We start from the raw sequence: 19,551 nt of genomic DNA, 5'->3' as shown, positions 1-19,551 counted from the left end.
GTTTGAACTGGGATTCTTGTGCATGATAATGGTTTGTGCTCTACTGGTGACACCACAGCCTGGCTCCAATATAGCTTATATTTTATTTAAAAACTTTAGCTTTGTTTTCATAGTTATATGAAAGTAATGTGGGCTGTGGTTCATTGTGATAATCATTGGGACTTTTTTCAGGTCTGTGGAAATAATAATGCATGGTTTAGATGCTATGGCTCTTTTCTTTGGTTACACTGCAAAAAAGTCTGAGGCAACTGCTTCATATACATAGTGGTGATTTGACACTGATAGTATTTATAACTGTTGTTCAGAATAATCAAGTAGGTGAAGATTTATTGTGAAGTAGCTGAAATTTTATCTTTGAACATATAGTATCATAGTAATTATAATAATTTGGTAGCTGAAAATCATAGCTCATAACTTAAAAATAGTGGGGGGAGGGTCAGGGATATGTAGAGTGCTGTTTTAAGAACGTTTAAAAATCTTTCTTGTGGCCTTGGGAAACTTGTTTGTAGCATATGTCATCTAATTATTGCTCTTGCAAGAACTATAACGTTGTAATTTGTTCCTTCTTCAGACAACATGATCCTTAAAAGAGTTAAACGAGTTCAAATGCCAACTCTCTAATTCCTGTTTGTGCCTTCGACTAAACAACTTTTTTTTTAAAGATTTTTATTTATTTATTCCCTTTTGTTGCCCTTGTTGTTTTATTGTTGTTGTTATTGTTGTTGTCATTGTTGGATAGGACAGAGAGAAATGGAGAGAGGAGGGGAAGACAGGGGGAGAGAAAGACAGACACCTGCAGACGTGCTTCACCGCCTGTGAAGCGACTCTCCTGCAGGTGGGGAGCCGGAGGTTCGAACCGGGATCCTTACGCTGGTCCTTGCACTTTGTGCCACATACGCTTAACCTGCTGTGCTACCGTCCGACTCCCTAAACAACTTTTTGTGATTTAAGAAAGATGTCGTAAAATGTTTATTGTGTTCCTGATAAGTAGTCTTTCAATTATATTGGTTATTTGGTATGAGATGTTGCATCTCAGTGTTGTGATATGTTTTACATAGAAGTAAACATTTTTCTTTTGTAAGCTGCTCACATGAAAATTTACAGTTAGGGGCCAGGTGGTGGCACACCTGGTTGAGCGCACATGTTACGGTGTGCAAGGACCTGGGTTTGAGCCCCCAGTCCCCACCTTCAGAGGGGAAGCTTCACGAGTGGTGAAGCAGGGCTGCAGGTGTCTCTCTGTCTCTCTCCCTCTCTATCACCCTCTTCCCTCTCAATTTCTGTCTCTATCCAATAAAAGATAACAACAAAAAAAAGAAAATTTACACTTAAAATTGCATCCGACTTGAAAATTCTAATTAATGTTTCAGTTAAGAGTGATGATAGTATAAGTAAATACATCTTTAAATTTTATTTTATTGCTAATACTATTTTTAAAGATTTATTTACTTGTTTTTCATTTATTCCCTTTTGTTGCCTTTGTTTTATTGTTGTAGTTATTATTGTTGTTGTTATTGATGTCATCGTTGTTGGATAAGACAGAGAGAAATGGAAAGGGGAAAAGAGAGAGGGGGAGAGAAAGATAGACACCTGCATACCTGCTTCACCACATTTGAAGTGACTCCCCTGCAGGTGGGGAGCTGGAGGCTCGAATGGTCATCCTTACTCCGGTCCTTGAGCTTTAGCGCTACCTGCGCTTAGCCCTGCACTACTGCCCGACTCCCGATTTATTTACTTTTTATTTGATAGGACAGAAAGAAATTGAGAAGGTGACAATGAGAGAGAAAGAGAGATAGCTTCAGCACTGCTGCCTCATTCCTGAAGCTTTTCCCCTACAGGTGGAAGTTAGGGTATTAAACCCAGGCCCTTGAGCATAGTAAGTGTGTGCTCAGCCAGGTTCACCACCACCAGGCCCTTCATATAATGTTAAATCTATATAATGGATGATCAAAGTCTAACTGTAACCGACTCCAAATCTTATTTATGTATTTATTTTTTTCCTCTTTAGGCATCTGCTTCTGGTGACGTGAGCTGTGTGGATGAAATTCTTAAAGTAAGTTTCATTTTATTTTAGTTTTAATGTTCTGTTGCCCTCTTTCCCTCTGTAGTTGCAAAGTAACAGACTACTTACCATGTCTAATTTGATAATGTCTATCAAAAACAGTTGAGTTTGTTCTGCTTGTATTCATACTTAGATTTTTGAATCACTTGTCCATATATGCTTCTACTTTCTCTCAAAGAACTTTTTCTTTTTGTTTTCAAATAAAATTAAATCTGGTCTTGACAGTTTTCCTTGAAATGAAGAAGAATCAAAGGTAACTGTATTTTCTCAGGTTGATCAGTTAATAAAGTAGTAATAAACTTTCAAAAGTTTGGCTGGCAAGATAGCTCACCTGGGAAGTCGCCTTCTTTGTCATGTATGCCTTAGACTAAACAACTTTTTAAGTTTGCACCCCAGTACCTCCACAACACTGGGTGAAGAAGCTTCCATGCTCTAGTGTTTTTTTTCTCTCTGTCTCTTTTTATGTGAAAAAAATCAGCCCAGAGCACTGAAGCATCAAGGATGACAAATAAAAAAAATAAAAGAATGAAAGTTATCTGCCATGGCCTTCTAAGAAAATTAGCTTGTGTTTGTACATCCTAGTAAAATTTTATAATGAGATTTCTCTGACTACAGCATGTGTTTGATGGAATATGTTTAAATTCAACGTGTTACTCAAAAGTACATTCTCCTTTTACTTGTTGAATAAAGAGAAAGTTCAGTGAATTAATGAGTGACAGTGACTGTTTTGGGCTCAATAGAAAAGAAAACTTCAAGTCATATACTACTTGTACTTTTTGTATAAGCTCCTGAATTTTTGTGTCTCCACTTGCATTTCACTGTAGATCCTTTTGAAACAGTACTTCCATTGGCTGCTTATATTTCATTCTCTCCTAGTCCTTTAGTCCACTGCAGTCTTCCTTTTATCACCACTGTTCTGCTGAAACTACTCTCTTTGGCTATTTTCCCCCTCTTCATCTGGTGCTTCATTTGATTTCTCTATTCTTTCTGCTGTTTGAAATGATTTTTGTTTTCCTGGCTGGGAACAATTGTTTCTTCTGTGAATGTTGCTATAGGTAGATTAAACCTAGTGCTGGGATCAAACCCAGGTTTCCATGTATGCAACATGTGTGTTCTACAATGGAGTCAGCTGTCCAACCCAGACTTTTCCCTTTTTGACTTGTCTTTCCCCTCTTTTATGTAGCTTTTCTCTTAGATACTCAGTCTTCTCTCCTGCATATCCTTCTTTAGGTTTGGGTTTGTATATCTTAATTCCTTCTTTGCTAATTCTCCATTTGGGTTTTTCCCTGCTTCATGTTCAACATACCAAAACCCATATTTACCAGAGTTTTTCCTATCAATAGTACCATCATTTGCACATGTTGTTAATTGTAGAAGCCCACCTTCTTCTCACTTTTTTCTCTTATCTTCTAGTTAATTATAAAATTATATATAAACTGAAAAGAAATTGAAAATATCTGTGTTGTATTGAAGAAGAAAAAAAAGCCTTTATCTTACCTTTCTCCTTCCAAAACCTTCTCATCAGCTTTTTAAATTGCTGTCAGATTCTTTAGTCATAAGTTAATTTACTTCTCAGAACTTTTCAGCAAGTCTTGGATCCATACAAAGAATAACTTCCAAATGTAACATTCCAGATCTTCTACAGGCCCCTCCTACCCCTTCCATTACTGATTGATCATTTTTGCCACCTGAATTTCCCTAAACTCTACACTTCATCAGTTTTTCACTTTCCAAAAATAACTTGGATAGATTGTATTTTGTTTGTCTCTTCAGTTATATAAGGAATATTTTCTCTTTAGGCTTCTAGTGAAGTCTTCCTATAACAAACCATTAGGCCACAGAGTAAACTCTTTCCTTTGAATCACACAGTGTTCGACTTTAAGTTGTCATGTGTAAAGCCTAAGAGAACAGATGTCTTTTCCTCTGAATTCTCAAAAATGTATTTACTACCTGGAAAAGTCCTAGATTTTCTTTTTTTTTTATTGTGATACTTTGATGTTACTGACCATTATTCTTCAGCCATTTTATACAGGGCTTGACACGTGTCCTTGTGAATAATCTAGTTTGATTATTTGATGATGAAAAATTAGATTTTTTTTTGTTGTTGATAACATTTTGGTATACTATGTGGCACAATGTTGAACACTGAAAATTTTTCTGGAAATATTTCATAAAGTGAAACAAGATTGTTTGCTTCCACTCTCCTATGTGCATTGTACAAAGAACTTTAGGTCTGTATTCTTTTCTCTTTCTCTTGATATTTGTAGTCATGCTGCTACTAGGAATCTCATCACAGACAAAGAAAAACGTTTTAATCTGAAAGTAATATATGCTTACTTAAAAACTGAATAATTCAGGGTATACTAATTGAATGCTTACTATGTGTCAATAACCAGGAATATGGTGGTAATAATAATGATACTTGTATTTTTTTAACTGACTTTTCTAGAGCAATATGTAAGAAGTAAAAAGCTATACAATATTTTAGCAAGTGAAATGCTACTCAAAAGATTTTTAAGAGAATAAGGTGCAAATTTTTAAGAGAATAAGGTGCAAATAAGGTGAAGATGACTATTTTAAGTGGTTCAAACAGGACTCTTATCAAGTGCCCTTTTCTCTTCCTTCCTTGTTTTTCTACTGCTCAAAGGTAGCCAGTATGAAATATCTTCCAGAGATTTTTTAATATGCAAATATTTCCTAGAACATAGACTATAATGTGTGTACATCACTTACTATATAGTGAACATTATATCAGGGTATTTCTCATTTTTTTACTATCTGCTTAGTGTTCCATTTTATGAAGTCTGGCAGTTTAATTATCCCAATGTGGTTTGGACACTTAGGTTGTCCTAAGTTTTGTTTTGTTTTTGTTTTTGATATAGCTATGAATGAATTACTAGCAGTTATACTGCTTTTAATTTTTTAATATTTTCTCAGTCTACCCAATGACTTGCTTCAAACTAAATGCCTGAAATAAAATATTTTCTCTTTAATCTAAATCTGATGCCTCTCTGTCCTCTGCTTATAATGGCGCGCACGCACACGCACACACACACACACACACACACACACACAGACACACAATGACCTAATCCAAACATTCATTTGCATATACTTATCATATAGTTAGAAAAAAGACATTGAATAAAATCTCACTCATGTCCTGGTTTGTCTGTCTTTCTCATGTGCTTACTATATCTCTTTCCTGATCTCCTCTACCTGATTCATATCCTATCAGTGAGTGGGCTCTGTAGTCAGACTTCCTAGGATGAAATTCTGTCTGTAACTTACTAATAATGTGATTTTAAATAAATAGCTTATTTATTTTAGTTAGAGTTAGGATAATAATGGTATCTACCACACAATGTCATTGTACTAGTTGAATCATTTAAAACATTAACACAGTGTCTGGCCCAACTAGGGGTGTACAATAAGTGCTAGCTGCTTTTCTTACTATCCCTTTCTCTCCCGTCCACAGAAAGTTCATCCTCAGTAGTATTTTACTATGTGTCTGTATTTGATTACAGGCTGACTCTTATAAATAGTCACAGATCTCATTATGTTAATTCTAAGCTCCTTGAAGCCAGGGAGTATATATTTTCTGCCCTGCACACAACTGTGCTCAATTTATATCTGTTGATTAAATATATATATATATATATATATATATATATATATATATATATATACACACACACACACCTTTGGAGGCACAGTTATGAAACCAGCATTTATAATATAAATCTGGTTTTTAGATATATAATTTTTATCCTTGATCTGGCTGAAAACAAACTGTAATAATTACATTTCAGGAGATGACGCATTCATGGCCTCCCCCTCTAACGGCTATTCATACACCATGCAAAACAGAACCTTCTAAATTTCCTTTTCCAACCAAGGTAAGTGAATAAAACATGTCTTTGGTACTGTAAGAAAACTCTAAATGGCATGACTAAAATCACATGAATTCTAAATTGTCTTGCCATGCCCATCCTAGTGGTATATAAGTGATTAAATAAATAAGTTCAGACAACTTTGAGAGATACTTCAAGCAGCTTCAAAAATTATATGGTGAAGAGACTTCAAGGGCATAAATGTTTGTTTTGAACTGTTGTGGTATTCTAGACCACAAGTAGGGGACTTCTTAAGTTGTTGTCCAAGGGACTCATTTTCATAGGCTATAGCAACCATACTGGGAAACGAGGCTCCTCAGACAACAATAACAAGTTCATCTAAAATCTAAGAACTTGGGGATATATATATATTGAATACATTCTTAGAAAAGTTCAATCAGGAAGGAGTAGATAGCATAATGGCTATGCAAAGAGACTCTCATGCCTGAGGCTCCAAAGTCCCAGGTTCAGTCCCTGACACCACCATCACCCAGAACTGAGCAGTGCACTGGTTAAAAAAAAAATTGCCTCTAAGAAAAGTTCAACCAGCACCCGAGCCTTTCTCTAGTTTTGCCTCCTCCATCTTAGTACAGCTACCTTTATACATATGTTTACAAACCTTTTCATATGTATTTGTATACATGTATATGTGATCACTACATAGAAACTTGTTTTTTTCCTTCCTGGTATTTCTGCACAGTTCTGTATTTTTGATCAGTCAGTGGTTTTAGACACCTTTTTGTATTGTTAGATAATATGTTTACATATAAATGTTTCATTTCTTTTGGTTGATCCATAGAATAAGTGTACCTTTAGTTCTTTCTCTTAGATAGTTAAGGTTTTCATTTCTATAAACATTTGATTTAGTGAATCTCTTTGTGCCTTCTGTGTGCGTGAATCTTTATTCCCCAGGTAAAATGTGAGAAATAGTATTGTTGAATCTTGGAAGTATTTCCTTAATATATACTCTCAAATTTCCCTCTACAATTGTCTTATCACTCAAAATTTCCACTTGGATTGCCTGTTATTCCTCCCAAAACACTGCCATTAGATATTTTAAGCACCAGTCTTTTAGTAAGAAATGAATGCTAGAGAGGTTCATCACAGTTGTCATTCATTTGATTCATGTGTATAAATTTGCTTTTGTCACTTAGGGAATTTTAGCACTATTTCTTTTCCTCTTTGTTTTAAGTCTAGATTCTATTCTGTATACTATAAATATGTCTCTCAGAATGTCCCTCCTGCTTTGAGTCTTTTAAGTTTTATGGTCTATAACATTGATTTTGATGAATTAAATGTATCTTTCTCTTCTGTTATGGTTTTTAAATTACTTCACTTTCTGTTTACCTTTACTCAGCTTACTTTTGTGATTGACATCAGGCAGAGCTACAACTTTCCAGTTTTCTACCTATATGTGTGCCATTACCACTTTTAATTTTTTCTTTCTGGTGCCAGGGTGCATTTGTACTGCTCACAGATCCTGGGTTGACTCTTTTTCCTTCTTCCATTTTATTTCAGAAACACACAGAAAAAAACAGATTGGGAGAGAGACCACAGGACTGCTCCATCATCATGGAGTTTCTCCGTGCTGTGGTGTTCCTATGTGGTGTCAGGGCTCAAACCTAGGTCTACCCCCCCACACTTATATTTCAAATCAGCTTTGTTTATACGTAAAAAGCACACATATATATCTAATGCACAGTTCAAAATTTGATAGGTATACTTACTTGTTTAACCACTACTCTATCAGGAATTAAACTGCTTCCATCACCCCCAAAAGTCCACCTTACTGATACACTAACCCCATATGATTACTAATTTATTTATTATTGTTCATTAATGAGGGAGAGGAAAGAGAGAAACAGAACACCATGCTAGCATATGTGGTGCCTGGACTCTTAACTCAGGACCCCCTGCTTGAAAGCCCAACACTTTAACCACTGTACCATTTGCCAGGCTGCTGGAGTTTTCTTACAGTGTCTTTGGATTTGGTGTGAGAATAATTCTGTACATTATCAGTGTATTTATTAGTAGTTTATATACCCATCACCAATGCTAATTTTGGAACATTTTCATCATCCCATAAAGAAAACCTATACCATGTAAAAATCATGTAAAAGAGGAGTCTTCATTGGCAGTAGAACAATACTGTGATATCTCTTGTCATCCCTCTCACACTCTTTCCTACTCTGTCACTCTCTGTGGGGAGTAGGGAAGAGTCCTCTGGCCTTGAAACCCCAATGAAGCCTTGATGGCAAAAAATAAACAAAAACCAATAACAATACCTTAGAAAAAAATTTTAAAAATCTTGTATGAATTTCATACAAAACTCTCTTCTCAAGTAAATCTTAAAAGAGATTAGAATACCACTTTATACGTAATTCTCCATGGATTGAACTGGAAGCCTCAGGGATGTAAGTGCTAAGCTATACCAGTTGGGCTATCTCCCCAACCATAAAATGTAATGGGTCCTGTCTGAAAGGAGAAATTGAACCACTCTGTCATTAGGCAGCTACAGGTTTGAAACTAGCACTCCACACCACTAAGGATCATCTAGGACTAGTAGTTTCAGCTTAAATTTGTTAAGCTTGTTTTCCTCCATTACATTGCCTTTAAGCCTTTTATATTCATCTTTTTGGGGCCTTGACACACGCTATTCTCTGCCCTAAAAATGTCCTTTTCCTTTCCATGAAATTTCAAACTAAATGATCATTAGAGAAGCCTTTGCTTACTTTCCTGACCATCTCTTTCTCTTCCTTCCTTTGCATGCACACACATATAGAGGCTTTTATATAGTACTGTGCATGTGCACCGGAACATGCACCCATCGCCCTTTCTACCCACTATAGAAAGACAAACAGTGTCACACTCAACTTGTGCAGATGAGAAGACAGCATAATGGTTATGCAAATGACCTTTATGCCTGAGACTCTGAACTCCCAGGTTCAGTCTCCATCATCACCGTAAGTCAGAGCCGAGCAGTCCTAGGGAGTGAGGAGGAGCAAAATCCATCACTTAGTGCGCTGCTTTGCCAAGTGTGCCCAGGTCCAAACCCAGGCTCCACCATGTAAAAGGAAGGTTCTATGCTTTGGTCTCTTTCACTTTCTCTCTGTGCCTCTATCTCTATCAAAAAAAAAAAAAAAAGTGGGGGGGAGACTTTATTACAATCTGGAGTACAGTAGAGCCAGAAGTTATGCTCAGATCTACTGCCTTTCTGTGTCTTTGTTTCAGGAAATATTTGGACAGGTAGAAGGACTTGAAACTTCTTTTAAGTCTCTTGAGAAACAAGAGAGGGAGGTTTCAGCATATAGAGGACAGGGGCCTTGAAATCTGTAGGTTACCTGTAGATTACCTGGCTTCCTGGATGATGATTTGTATCTGCATTTCCTCCTAAAAGAAACTTTGTAACAAGTTTTACTCTTTAACCTATATGAAAGGAAAAGCAAGAATGGAGTGGGGTGAGTTTCTGTTTGTTTCTTCCTGCAAAAATATACTTATTATAATATATTTATTACTTCTACAACATGATTCCTGTAAAGTAATGTGAGTTATTTATTTATTTATTTATTCATTCATTCATTCATTCATTCATTCATTGGAGACAGCCAGAAATTGAGGGGAGGGAGGGAAGTAGGGAGAGAAAGAGAGAGACACCTGTAACACTGCTTCACCACTTGTGAAGCTTTCCTTCTGCAGGTGCAGACTGGGGGCTTGAATCCAGGTCCTTGTGCATTCTAACATGTGCGTTCAACCAGGTGCGCCACCTGGCCTCAAGAGGACACTTCTTTGATGTTGTGGACTATTAGGGGGTAATTTTTTAAAAAATTTCTTTATTGGGGAATTAATGTTTTACATTCGACAGTAAATACAATAGTTTGTACATGCGTAACATTTCTCAGTTTTCCATATAACAGTACAACTCCCTCTAGGTCCTCTGTCATCCTTCTTGGACCTGTATTCTACCCCCCCCCCCCCACCCCAGAGTCTTTTACTTTGCTGCAATATGCCAATTCCAGTTCAGGTTCTACTTGTGTTTTCTCTTCTGATCTTGTTTTTCAACTTCTGCCTGAGAGTGAGATCATCCCATATTCATCCTTCTGTTTTTGACTTATTTCACTTAACATGAATTTTTCAAGGTCCATCCAAAATCGGCTGAAAACAATAAAGTCACCATTTTTTATAGCCGAGTAGTATTTCATTGTGTATATATACCACAGCTTGCTCAGTCACTCATCTGTTGTTGGACACCTGGGTTGCTTCCAGGTTTTGGCTATTACAAATTGTGCTGCCAAGAACATATGTGTACACAGATCTTTTTGGATGGGTGTGTTGGGTTCCTGTGAAAGAGTTACCGCCAGCAAGATAGCTCACCTGAATAATGTTCATGCTTTGTCATTCATGGGACTTGGTTTCAGTCCAGCCCCTACATCACTGGGGGAAGCTTCTGTACAGTGCTGTCTTCCTGCTTTCTCCCTCTGTCTACCCCTCACCCCTTTGAACTTAACTTATTTATGGGAAGGTGTTAACCAGAACAGTACTATAACATATGACATGCTGGGAATCTAAATTGAAACCTCATGTTTGAGAGTCCAGTGAGTTATCTACTGAGCTATTTCTTGTGGCCACATCTTTTTCTATCTGAAAAAATTAATCGAGAGTAGTAAAGTCCTGGTTATGACCAGAAGAAAAGTCAAAAAAACAGTTATTGTATCTTACTGAGCTTATTGACCAATAAGAATGCGTTTGGCAAAGGACAGCCCCTCAACATTAAGTTGGAGGACTCGAAGAGCAGGACCAACAGCTTGAAAGTTGTCAGGAGCTGCTTGTTGCTGGCTTTGAAAGTGACTGGGATCCATGTGGATTCAGTTGGCTAGGAAGGATCGTCAGTTTCCCCAATGAATGGGTACTCACGGGATGCACCACGGGAAGGTCGATCCAATGCTTAATGAGCTTAATGTGCAGCTTGACGATACGAGAATCCGGCATGAAGCCCAGCCAGTCTATCTTGGCGTTACTCTCGATCGCACTCTGTCATTTCACGAACATCTCATAAAAACTGCAGCAAAGGTGGGTGCGAGGAATAACATCATTGCAAGACTGGCCAGCTCCTCATGGGGCGCGAGCGCTTCCACACTACAATCATCATCTCTGGCATTATGCTATTCTACTGCAGAATACTGTGCCCCAGTATGGTTCCGTAGCCCCCATGTCCACTTGGTCGATTCCAAATTATATTCCTCCATGAGGATAATTTCTGGAACCATCCGTTCCACCCCGGTTCCATGGCTGCCAGTTCTTAGCAACATCGCCCCACCAGATATTTGTCGGGATGCGGCATCATCTAAGTTCATTTCCCACGTCTACGCTCGACCGGACTTGCCAATATACACGGATATCTTCGCCTACCCTGTCCAACGCTTGACTGACGTCTCATCATCCAATCTGGTCTCCTACGCCTACATTGAACTTCTCTGTTCCAGACTCTTGGAAACAGAGTTGGCAGTCAGCTGAGGTAAAGAACAAACACCTCATCACAGACCCCTGTAAGCGTCAACCCGGCTTTGACCTAGCACGTTATGATTGGGCCTTCTCAATCGCTATCGAACAGGCCAGAGACAACCCGAACTGCCCCTGCGGCTACAGACAGACTATAGTCAACGACTGCCACCTCTCCAGATTCAAAGGAGGTCTCGAAACTTTACATCAGGCTCAACCTGACGCTGTTGACTGGCTACGGAAGAAGGGCAAACGCTAGAAGAAGAAGAAGACTGAGCTTATTAATTTCATGTTACCTCTCCTCTCTAGGGCTATGGTTTCATATACTTACACAGTTGCCATTTTCCTTTTTTTTTTTTTTAAAGAGAGAGATCAAGATAGAAACCGTAGCACTGAAGCTTTCTTCAATGTGGTAGGGACTTTGGTCAAACCTGGGTCACATACATAGCAAGGCAGCACCCTATCCAGATGAGCTATTTCATCAGTTTACCATTCTATCTTTATTTGTGTGAATATTTGCATCTAAATTATTTGGATGGACATGATCTTTGTGAGGATAAAGCCCCCGACTGTATTTACTTATTATTTTATTTTATTTATCCCAGTTTTTACATTGTGAAATATAATTCACACAGGTAAATACCATGTCAGACTTTGGACTTAACTTCTATGAAAAACTATGAAAAATAGAAGAATAACAACATAGACATATGCTTTAGAAAGGTCAACTAGAAGCTATTATGTGAAGGAAGAGCAACTAAATCTTAATCCATTGACTGACCATTGCATTTGGCACATGTAAGGAGGCTGGCGAGATCTCTTGCTAGGTGGAGAGCATGCCTTGCCATGAATACAGACCAAGTTTGAGCCCTGTGTGCATCCAAGGAAACTCATGCTGTGGTGTCTATCTAAATAAAAAAGCAACCCAGAATGACGATATTGTTTGTTTCTAGTGCCACAAAAATAAAAGTAAAATGTGAGAATCTGAAGTCCATGCTGTGTAGATGAAAAGAAAGTATCATTTCACTTAATGTTTTAGAGACAAAATCCAGTAGTATTTCATGCAATATACTACTGTCAGAGGTCAGGTAGAGAGCTGAGGGAAAGGAATCAGTGCTTACTTAAAAACTTAGGCTTTTAGCTTTTAGGATATTTACCAGGTAAATAATTTTGATGAGTAGCAGTTCAAGGAAAGGAAATCTCTTCATTTTTAGTACAACTCAAAGTAATGACCTTGGCCATTGCTCTATTTATTGATTTTTTTTTTTTTAAATGGCACTGTTGAGATTTATTTATATAGTTTACTGAATGGGGCCCTTATGTATATGTGATCATTGCTCCCAGACCAATTTTTTTTTTTTCTATTCAGATAAACAGGAAGAGGACACCACAGCACTGGGGCTTGAACCTGGGCTCTGGGCCCAACCTAGAGAGTTTTCTCTCTGTCTCCCCTCCAGATATAATTTACATACCATCTAATTCACCCACTTAAAGTATATGATTAAATGGTTTTTCTTATCCTATGGTTTATTCATGGTTTTGAGTATACTCACAAGTATGTACAACTGCATGGGCCAGCCAATGGCTCACCTGGTTAAGCACACTTAGTACTACACGAAAGGATATGCTCATGGACCTGGATTCAGGCCTCTGCTCCCTACCTGCAGGGGGAACACTTCACGAGTGGTCTAGTGGGTCTACAGGTATCTATCTTTCTCTCCCTCTTTCTTCCCATCCTCTCTGAATTTCTCTCTGTCCTAACTAATTAAAAGAAAGAAAAAGAAAAAAATGGTTGCCAGAAGTGGTAGATTCTTAGTGCCGGCCCCAAGCCCTGGTGACTGAGGCAGAAACAATCAGAACAAATATGTAGAACTGCCACCACAGTCAGCTTCAAAACATTTTCACCTATGCCAGTAAGATTGCTCACTGGGTAGGACCTGTATGCATTGCCCTGCATGTGGCCTAGGTTTGAGCCCTGGAACCAAATGGGAAGTGCTATATCACTGGGGGAAGCTATGTTTTGGTGGTTCTCCTCCCTTATCTAGGAAGTGAGTATGTGTGTGTATTGCTGCCAGGGCTTTGCAGAAGACTTCGTGCCTGTGTGACTCCGCTACTCCTAATGTTTCTTTTTTCAGAGAAAGAGGAGGAGAAATAGCACAGTACTGTTTCAGTGTGTGTGAACTTCTCCTTTTTGTTGTTCTCTCATGGGTGGCCAGGTCCTAGTTCATGGTAAAGTGCGTTTGCTACTGGGTGAGCTATTTTCTGGTCATTGGTCAGTATATATTTAGTCATGTTTGCTGCTAGAATGTTTTTCAAAGCAGCTGTACCATTTTTTACTCCCAGTAAGAGACCAGTTTCTCCACTTATCAATATTCCTAATTATCTGTCTTTTTAATTCTTATCACTCTAGTGGGTGATAAGTGCTATCTTATTGTGACTCTGATTTTCATTTTCCTGTAACAAATGTTTAACATGGTAGTTTTGTGTGTTTGTCATTGTCTTCCATAGAGAAGTGTCTGGTTTTTTTTAAACCTTTATCATTGAGTTGTAAGAGCTCTTTATATATTTATTTAGATTCTTGTATCAGATATGATTCATAGGCATTTTCTCCCATTCTTAGGATTGTCTTTCACTTTCTTGGTGCCCTTTGAAGTACAGGATGTTTTTAATTTTGATGAAATACAATTTATCTTTTTGTTCCCTTTCTGTCTTGTGTTTTCATGTCATGTATAAAAGCTCTTTGTCAAATTCCAGATCATTAAGATTTGACACTTCATTTTCTTCTATGGGTTTTGTTGATTTAGCTCTTATACTTAGGTCTTTGACACATTCTGAGTTAATTATTTTTTATATTATATGAAATGAACATTCAGCTCCATTCTTTGGCATATGACTCTCCAGTTGTCCGATAAATAGTTGAAAAGTCTGTTCTTTTCTCATTTCTTAGCACCCTTGTTGAGAATCAGTTGATCATAGCTACAGGCTTACAGTGTGTGTGGCTGGGCCATGGGCAGACACTGAGGCTTCACACATGCACGATTTTACTGCTCCTAGGATTCGACTTTTTCGTTCTTTTGTCAGATGGGAAGGAGGATGGACAGAGAAAGAGAGAGACATCCTAACATCTCTACTCATCCATGGAGCTTCTCCTAGTGCTGTTATGTTCCTATTTGGTGTCAAGGCTCAAACCCAGGGCCTTGCCCATGCAAAGGTGTGCATTTTACTGGGTGAGCTGTCTCCTAGACCTAGGCTCATGTTTTTTTAACAGCCAAACTATATGTTACCTTTCTTGCTGCTTGGATTTTTCTTTCACAAATGCTTCTATATTTAAGAAATATTATACTTATTTAAGTAGGCTTCCATTAGGGATGGTTGTATAGTTTTTAATACCACATCCTGTACCACAAAATAACCTTAAAAAATGCAGTTGGTACCCATAAAAATCAGCACTGTAAACTTAAAAGCTGAGTTTGGAAAAGTCATGTTTCTTTTACTAACATTAACTTTGTTTTTGCTGGTGCTAAGCAGTGTGCTAATATAAGACTTACAGAAAAACATATAGCTATCTCTTGCTCAAGGTACTAATGTCTTATAAGAAACTGGAAGTCTTATAAAAAAAAAAGAAGGGAATAGTAAAATGACATGGAAACAACAATGTAGGGTTGTTTTGGTTTTGTCAATTTATTTTATTTTTAAAATCTTTTTTAAAATAAATATTTATTAGAGACAGAAATTGAGAAGAGAGTGGTAGATGGAGAGGGAAAGAGACAGAGAGACACATGCAGCCCTACTTCACCCCTTGTGAAGTTTCCCACTGCAAGTGGGGACTAAGGGCTTGAACTTAGCTCCTTGAGCATTGTAATGGGTGCTCTTAACCAAATGCAGTATTGCCTGGCCCCCTGGTTTTATCAATTTGATGTAATGATTTTCAGACTAAATAGATTATACAGTTATACTCCCCTTAGTACATAGTTTTTAGAATTATTATTTTCCCTTTAGTTTTTCATTATTTTTATTTATTTCGTTTTTATCATTACTATTTTTTTAAGTTTTTTTTAATATTTATTTTATTTATTTATTCCCTTTTGCTGCCCTTGTTGTTTTATTGTTGTAGTTATTATTGTTGTTGTCGTTGTTGGATAGGACAGAGAGAAATGGAGAGAGGAGGGAAAGACAGAGAGGAGGAGAGAAAGATAGACACCTGCAGACCTGCTTCACCGCCTGTGAAGCGACTCCCCTGCAGGTGGGGAGCCGGGGTTCGAACCGGGATCCTTATGCCGGTCCTTGTGCTTTGCGCCACCTGCGCTTAACCCACTGCGCTACAGGCCGACTCCCTATCATTACTATTTTTAACCAGAGCACTGCTCAGCTCTAACTTGCAGTACTAAGATCTTTGTCATCTTAGAGGCATGAATGTCTTTGTAAAACCGTTATGCTATCTCCCCAGCTTATACTTTTTTTTCTAGTTCAAGTTTTTCTTAAGACCAAGACTCTAAAATTGACATCATTTGTTTTTTCAGAGTTCTAAATTAAGATATGGGTACCATTTATGCTGCTGAAATAAATGAATGAAGACAGACCATTAGGTAGCTTGATACTTTTTGTACTAAGCTCTGGAAAGTTCATTATTGACTAAATTATTGCTGAGATTGAGCAGAGAGTATTATTAAATTCTTTTGGCATTCTTTCTCTTATGCACACTTAAGAATTCAATAGGTCTTCCATTGGATTAGATGGAATTGAATAGTTTAATTTGAAGTATTTTTCACTAATGAATCTTTTTCTCTTAATGTCATTATGTGATTTTATATCCCTTTTTCTTTAGGAGTCTCAGCAGTCTAATTTTGGCCCTGGAGAACAAAGTGAGTATTCCTTTTCCTTTCAATTTTCAAATTAAACTTTTTTTTGAGCATTCATTTCTGATGGTCATATTGCTTTAATGATTCTTTTATTTGTCTTAAAACAATTACTATGATAATAATAAGAACTGGGGCAAAGACTGATCTTAGTATGCTTAAACTGAAAAAAATTATAGATCATTAGAGATAAAATTAGCTGTTTTTGTATTTGAACTAATAGTTTAAAATTCATAAATTCAATTTGATTAGTACTTCCTAAACCCAAGAGCCATTCTTCTATTTCCTTCATAAAGATACTTGGTTCCATGGTGCTATGACTCCTGGGAAAAAACAATTGTAGTAGCTCACCATGGCTTGTCTCTTCTTATAACTGTATTTTTCCTGGGCTTTTGGTATGGAAAGGAAACCTGCTATCTGGTGCACAGCCTTTCTTCACTTTTTTTCTTTTGGTGCCTCAGGAAAACTTGACAGGAAATTAACTTCATGGAATTTTAAGTGAGGTGCCCAGAGATGGTGGCTTTGGGCGTAGATAGTGGTAAGATTAGGAACCATTGGGGGTCGGGCAGTAGCGCACATCGGGTTAAGCACACGTGGCGCAAAGCACAAGGACCAGTGGTGTAAGGATCCCGGTTCGAGCCCCCCGGCTCCCCACCTGCAGGGGAGTCACTTCACAGGCGGTGAAGCAAGTTCGCAGGTGTCTGTCTTTCTTTCCCCCTCTTTGTCTTCCCCTCCTCTCTCGATTTCTCTCTGTCCTATCCAACAACGAACCACAACAACATTAATAACCACAACAAGGCTACAACAACAAGGGCAACAAAAGGGGGAAAATATGGCCTCCAGGAGCAGTGGATTCATGGTGCAGGCACTGAGCCCAGCAGTAACCCTGGAGGCAAAAAATAAAAGATTAGGAACTATTGCAAATACCAGGGCTTCAGCATATAGCTCTGTGACAGAAGTAATGTTCTTTTGCTAAAAATAGACTGTATAAGTAAGGTAGATCCTCATTGACTATAAGCTATTTGGAGAGAGAAAAATGTGGAATTCTTTTAGGGGGAGGGGGAATTCTTTTAGACGTGACATTGGAAAATGAGTCCAGAGCTTTGAGCAGTACTAGTGCTGGATGGTTTCTCAGAAGGATTTTTTTTTTTTATCTTTGTTCTTTATTTTGGAGACATGAGAGAGAAACAGACATAAGGGAGAAAAGTCATAGAACCACTCCACCCTTCAGTGCTTTCCCTGGTGCTCCCTTATGACACAGGGGTTCAAACCTAGGGCCTCATACACAGTAAGATAAAGTGTGCAATCTACCCGGCAGCTATCTCCCAATCTCCAAAATGTTGATCTTTTTAATCTTTAACCTGCCTTTAGTGATCTGAAAATAGAGAGACAAGCTATAATGGCATGTTTTATTATTAACAATTTATTATTATCATTATTTTTAATTGCCACCAGCATTATTGCTGAGGCCTGGTGCCTACATTATGAATCCACTGCTCCTACAGCCATTTTTCTTTTTCTTTTTTTCATTAGGTAGGACAAAGAGAGATTGAGAGGGGAAAGGGAGATAGAGACATCCACAGACCTGCTTCACCACTTGTGAAGTTTGCTTTTTGTAGGTGGGGAGTAGAGGCTTGAATCTGGGTCCTTGTGCATGGTTATGTGTACACTCAACCAGGTATACCACTTCTCAGCCCACTCATTATATATTCATTATTTTAGTTATACCTTAAAGCTGTAGTTATAGGAAAAAAGGACCAGACATTGTTGATGTATTAAAAAATAACTATAGGCCAGGAAGTTCATGTTTTTTTCTCTGAAGATTGTCTTCTAAGAACATCTTGTCTTCTGCCTTTCTTTCTTCAAACCATTGACAGTTGGGATCATAAGCTATATCTACTCTGCATTACCTGGGTTTTTCATTTACTTTCTTTTCAAACTGTTTCTATAGCAATATAAAACTCTAGTTAATTCTTTTTAAAATGGTTGTTTTAATTTATAAGTTATGACACTATTTCAAATTTTAACATGATACAGTTTTAGTTTACAACATAGGTTAAATTTTGTTATGTTGTGAAAGTACCATAATTTATCCAGTTCCTATAGGTGAATCTTTGTTTCTAGCTTTTGCTATTATAAGCTACAACATAATGAGCATTCGTGTATGTGTTCTTCTGAAGATACTTATAACATAAACTGTATTTGCTACAATTACTAGGTTTTGGACATCTGCTTTTATATTTCAGTATTATCATATTGCCTTCCAAAATGTTTTTTATGAGTTTCTAATTCTGCTAGCAGCATGTGTATGTATCTGTTGCCTCTAGTATCTCATATTATTAGATCTTAAATTATTGCTAATTTGATGGATGAAGAATTATATTTCAGTACTTATTCTCTTGAGGGTATATTGTCTAAATAGTACACTTACTTGATGATTTCTACATTTTTTTTTTGTTGTTCTAGAAAGATATAATCCTTCTAAAACTTCAAATGGGCACCAGTCTAAATCGTAAGTTTATTGCTTATTAAGTTTGATGTTTGGGGTTTTTATTTTGTTTTGTTAAAAGTTTATTTTTAGTGTCTAAATATTTAGAATAACAACGGATATATATTTCTTTTAAGGCCAGACATAGGCTAACTTTTATGGAAATAATAGAATATTTTCCATTTTTAGGGTCTGATGGTCTGTATCTTAGCTATTTAGTTCTGCTAGTATGGCATGAAAGGAGCTGCAGACATGGTGCAACTGTTTAGTGAAACTTTTTTCACAAAATGGGTCTGAATTTAGCTTAGTTTGCCTGCCCTTCTTGCTCTGAGATCACCAGTGTTTCTCATCTCTCATAGGTGTTGTGTATGTGTTCTTTCTTTTTGATAAAGAAGACATAAAGATGAGATTGTCTTAGTAAGCTGCTAACCTCTAAATGCTAAATATTAAAGCAACATAGTTTGTATTATATTTTCTGTTTTAATTTTAATTAAAATATTTTTATTATCTTTATTTATTGGTTAGAGACAGCCAAAAATCAAGAGGGAAGGGGGTTATAGGGAGAGAGACAGATACCTGCAACACTGCTTCACCATTTGCAAAGCATTCCCCCTGCAGGTGGAGACTGGGGGGCTAAAATCTAGATCCTAGCACATTGTAATATGTGTACTCAACCAGGTGTACCACCAGCTGGTCCCTTAATTTTTAGCTTTTTATTAGTGATTTAATATTGATTTATAAGATTGTAAGACAATAGGG

At 37.3% G+C, this 19,551-nt stretch overlaps 1 protein-coding gene across 5 annotated transcripts in view; it reads left to right on the top strand.

Moving 5' to 3' along the window:
• AFF4 (ALF transcription elongation factor 4) overlaps positions 1–19,551 on the top strand; it is a 102,623-nt gene that overhangs the window by 41,827 nt on the left and 41,245 nt on the right. For 4 of the 5 annotated variants that reach the window (XM_060178017.1, XM_007519917.3, XM_016186792.2 and 1 more), the window contains 4 exons: positions 2,006–2,050; positions 5,872–5,958; positions 16,274–16,310; positions 18,771–18,816. In XM_060178017.1, coding sequence (XP_060034000.1) covers positions 2,006–2,050; positions 5,872–5,958; positions 16,274–16,310; positions 18,771–18,816 — 215 coding nt within the window. The remainder of the gene's footprint in view (positions 1–2,005; positions 2,051–5,871; positions 5,959–16,273; positions 16,311–18,770; positions 18,817–19,551) is intronic. The other variant, XM_060178022.1, reaches the window with a different exon arrangement.

The sequence above is a fragment of the Erinaceus europaeus genome, chromosome 2 (genome assembly GCF_950295315.1).
Source record: "Erinaceus europaeus chromosome 2, mEriEur2.1, whole genome shotgun sequence".
NCBI classification, from domain to species: domain Eukaryota; kingdom Metazoa; phylum Chordata; class Mammalia; order Eulipotyphla; family Erinaceidae; genus Erinaceus; species Erinaceus europaeus.
The sequence above is the reverse complement of the archived record's forward strand: the minus strand, read 5'-3'. Positions and strand labels throughout refer to the sequence as shown.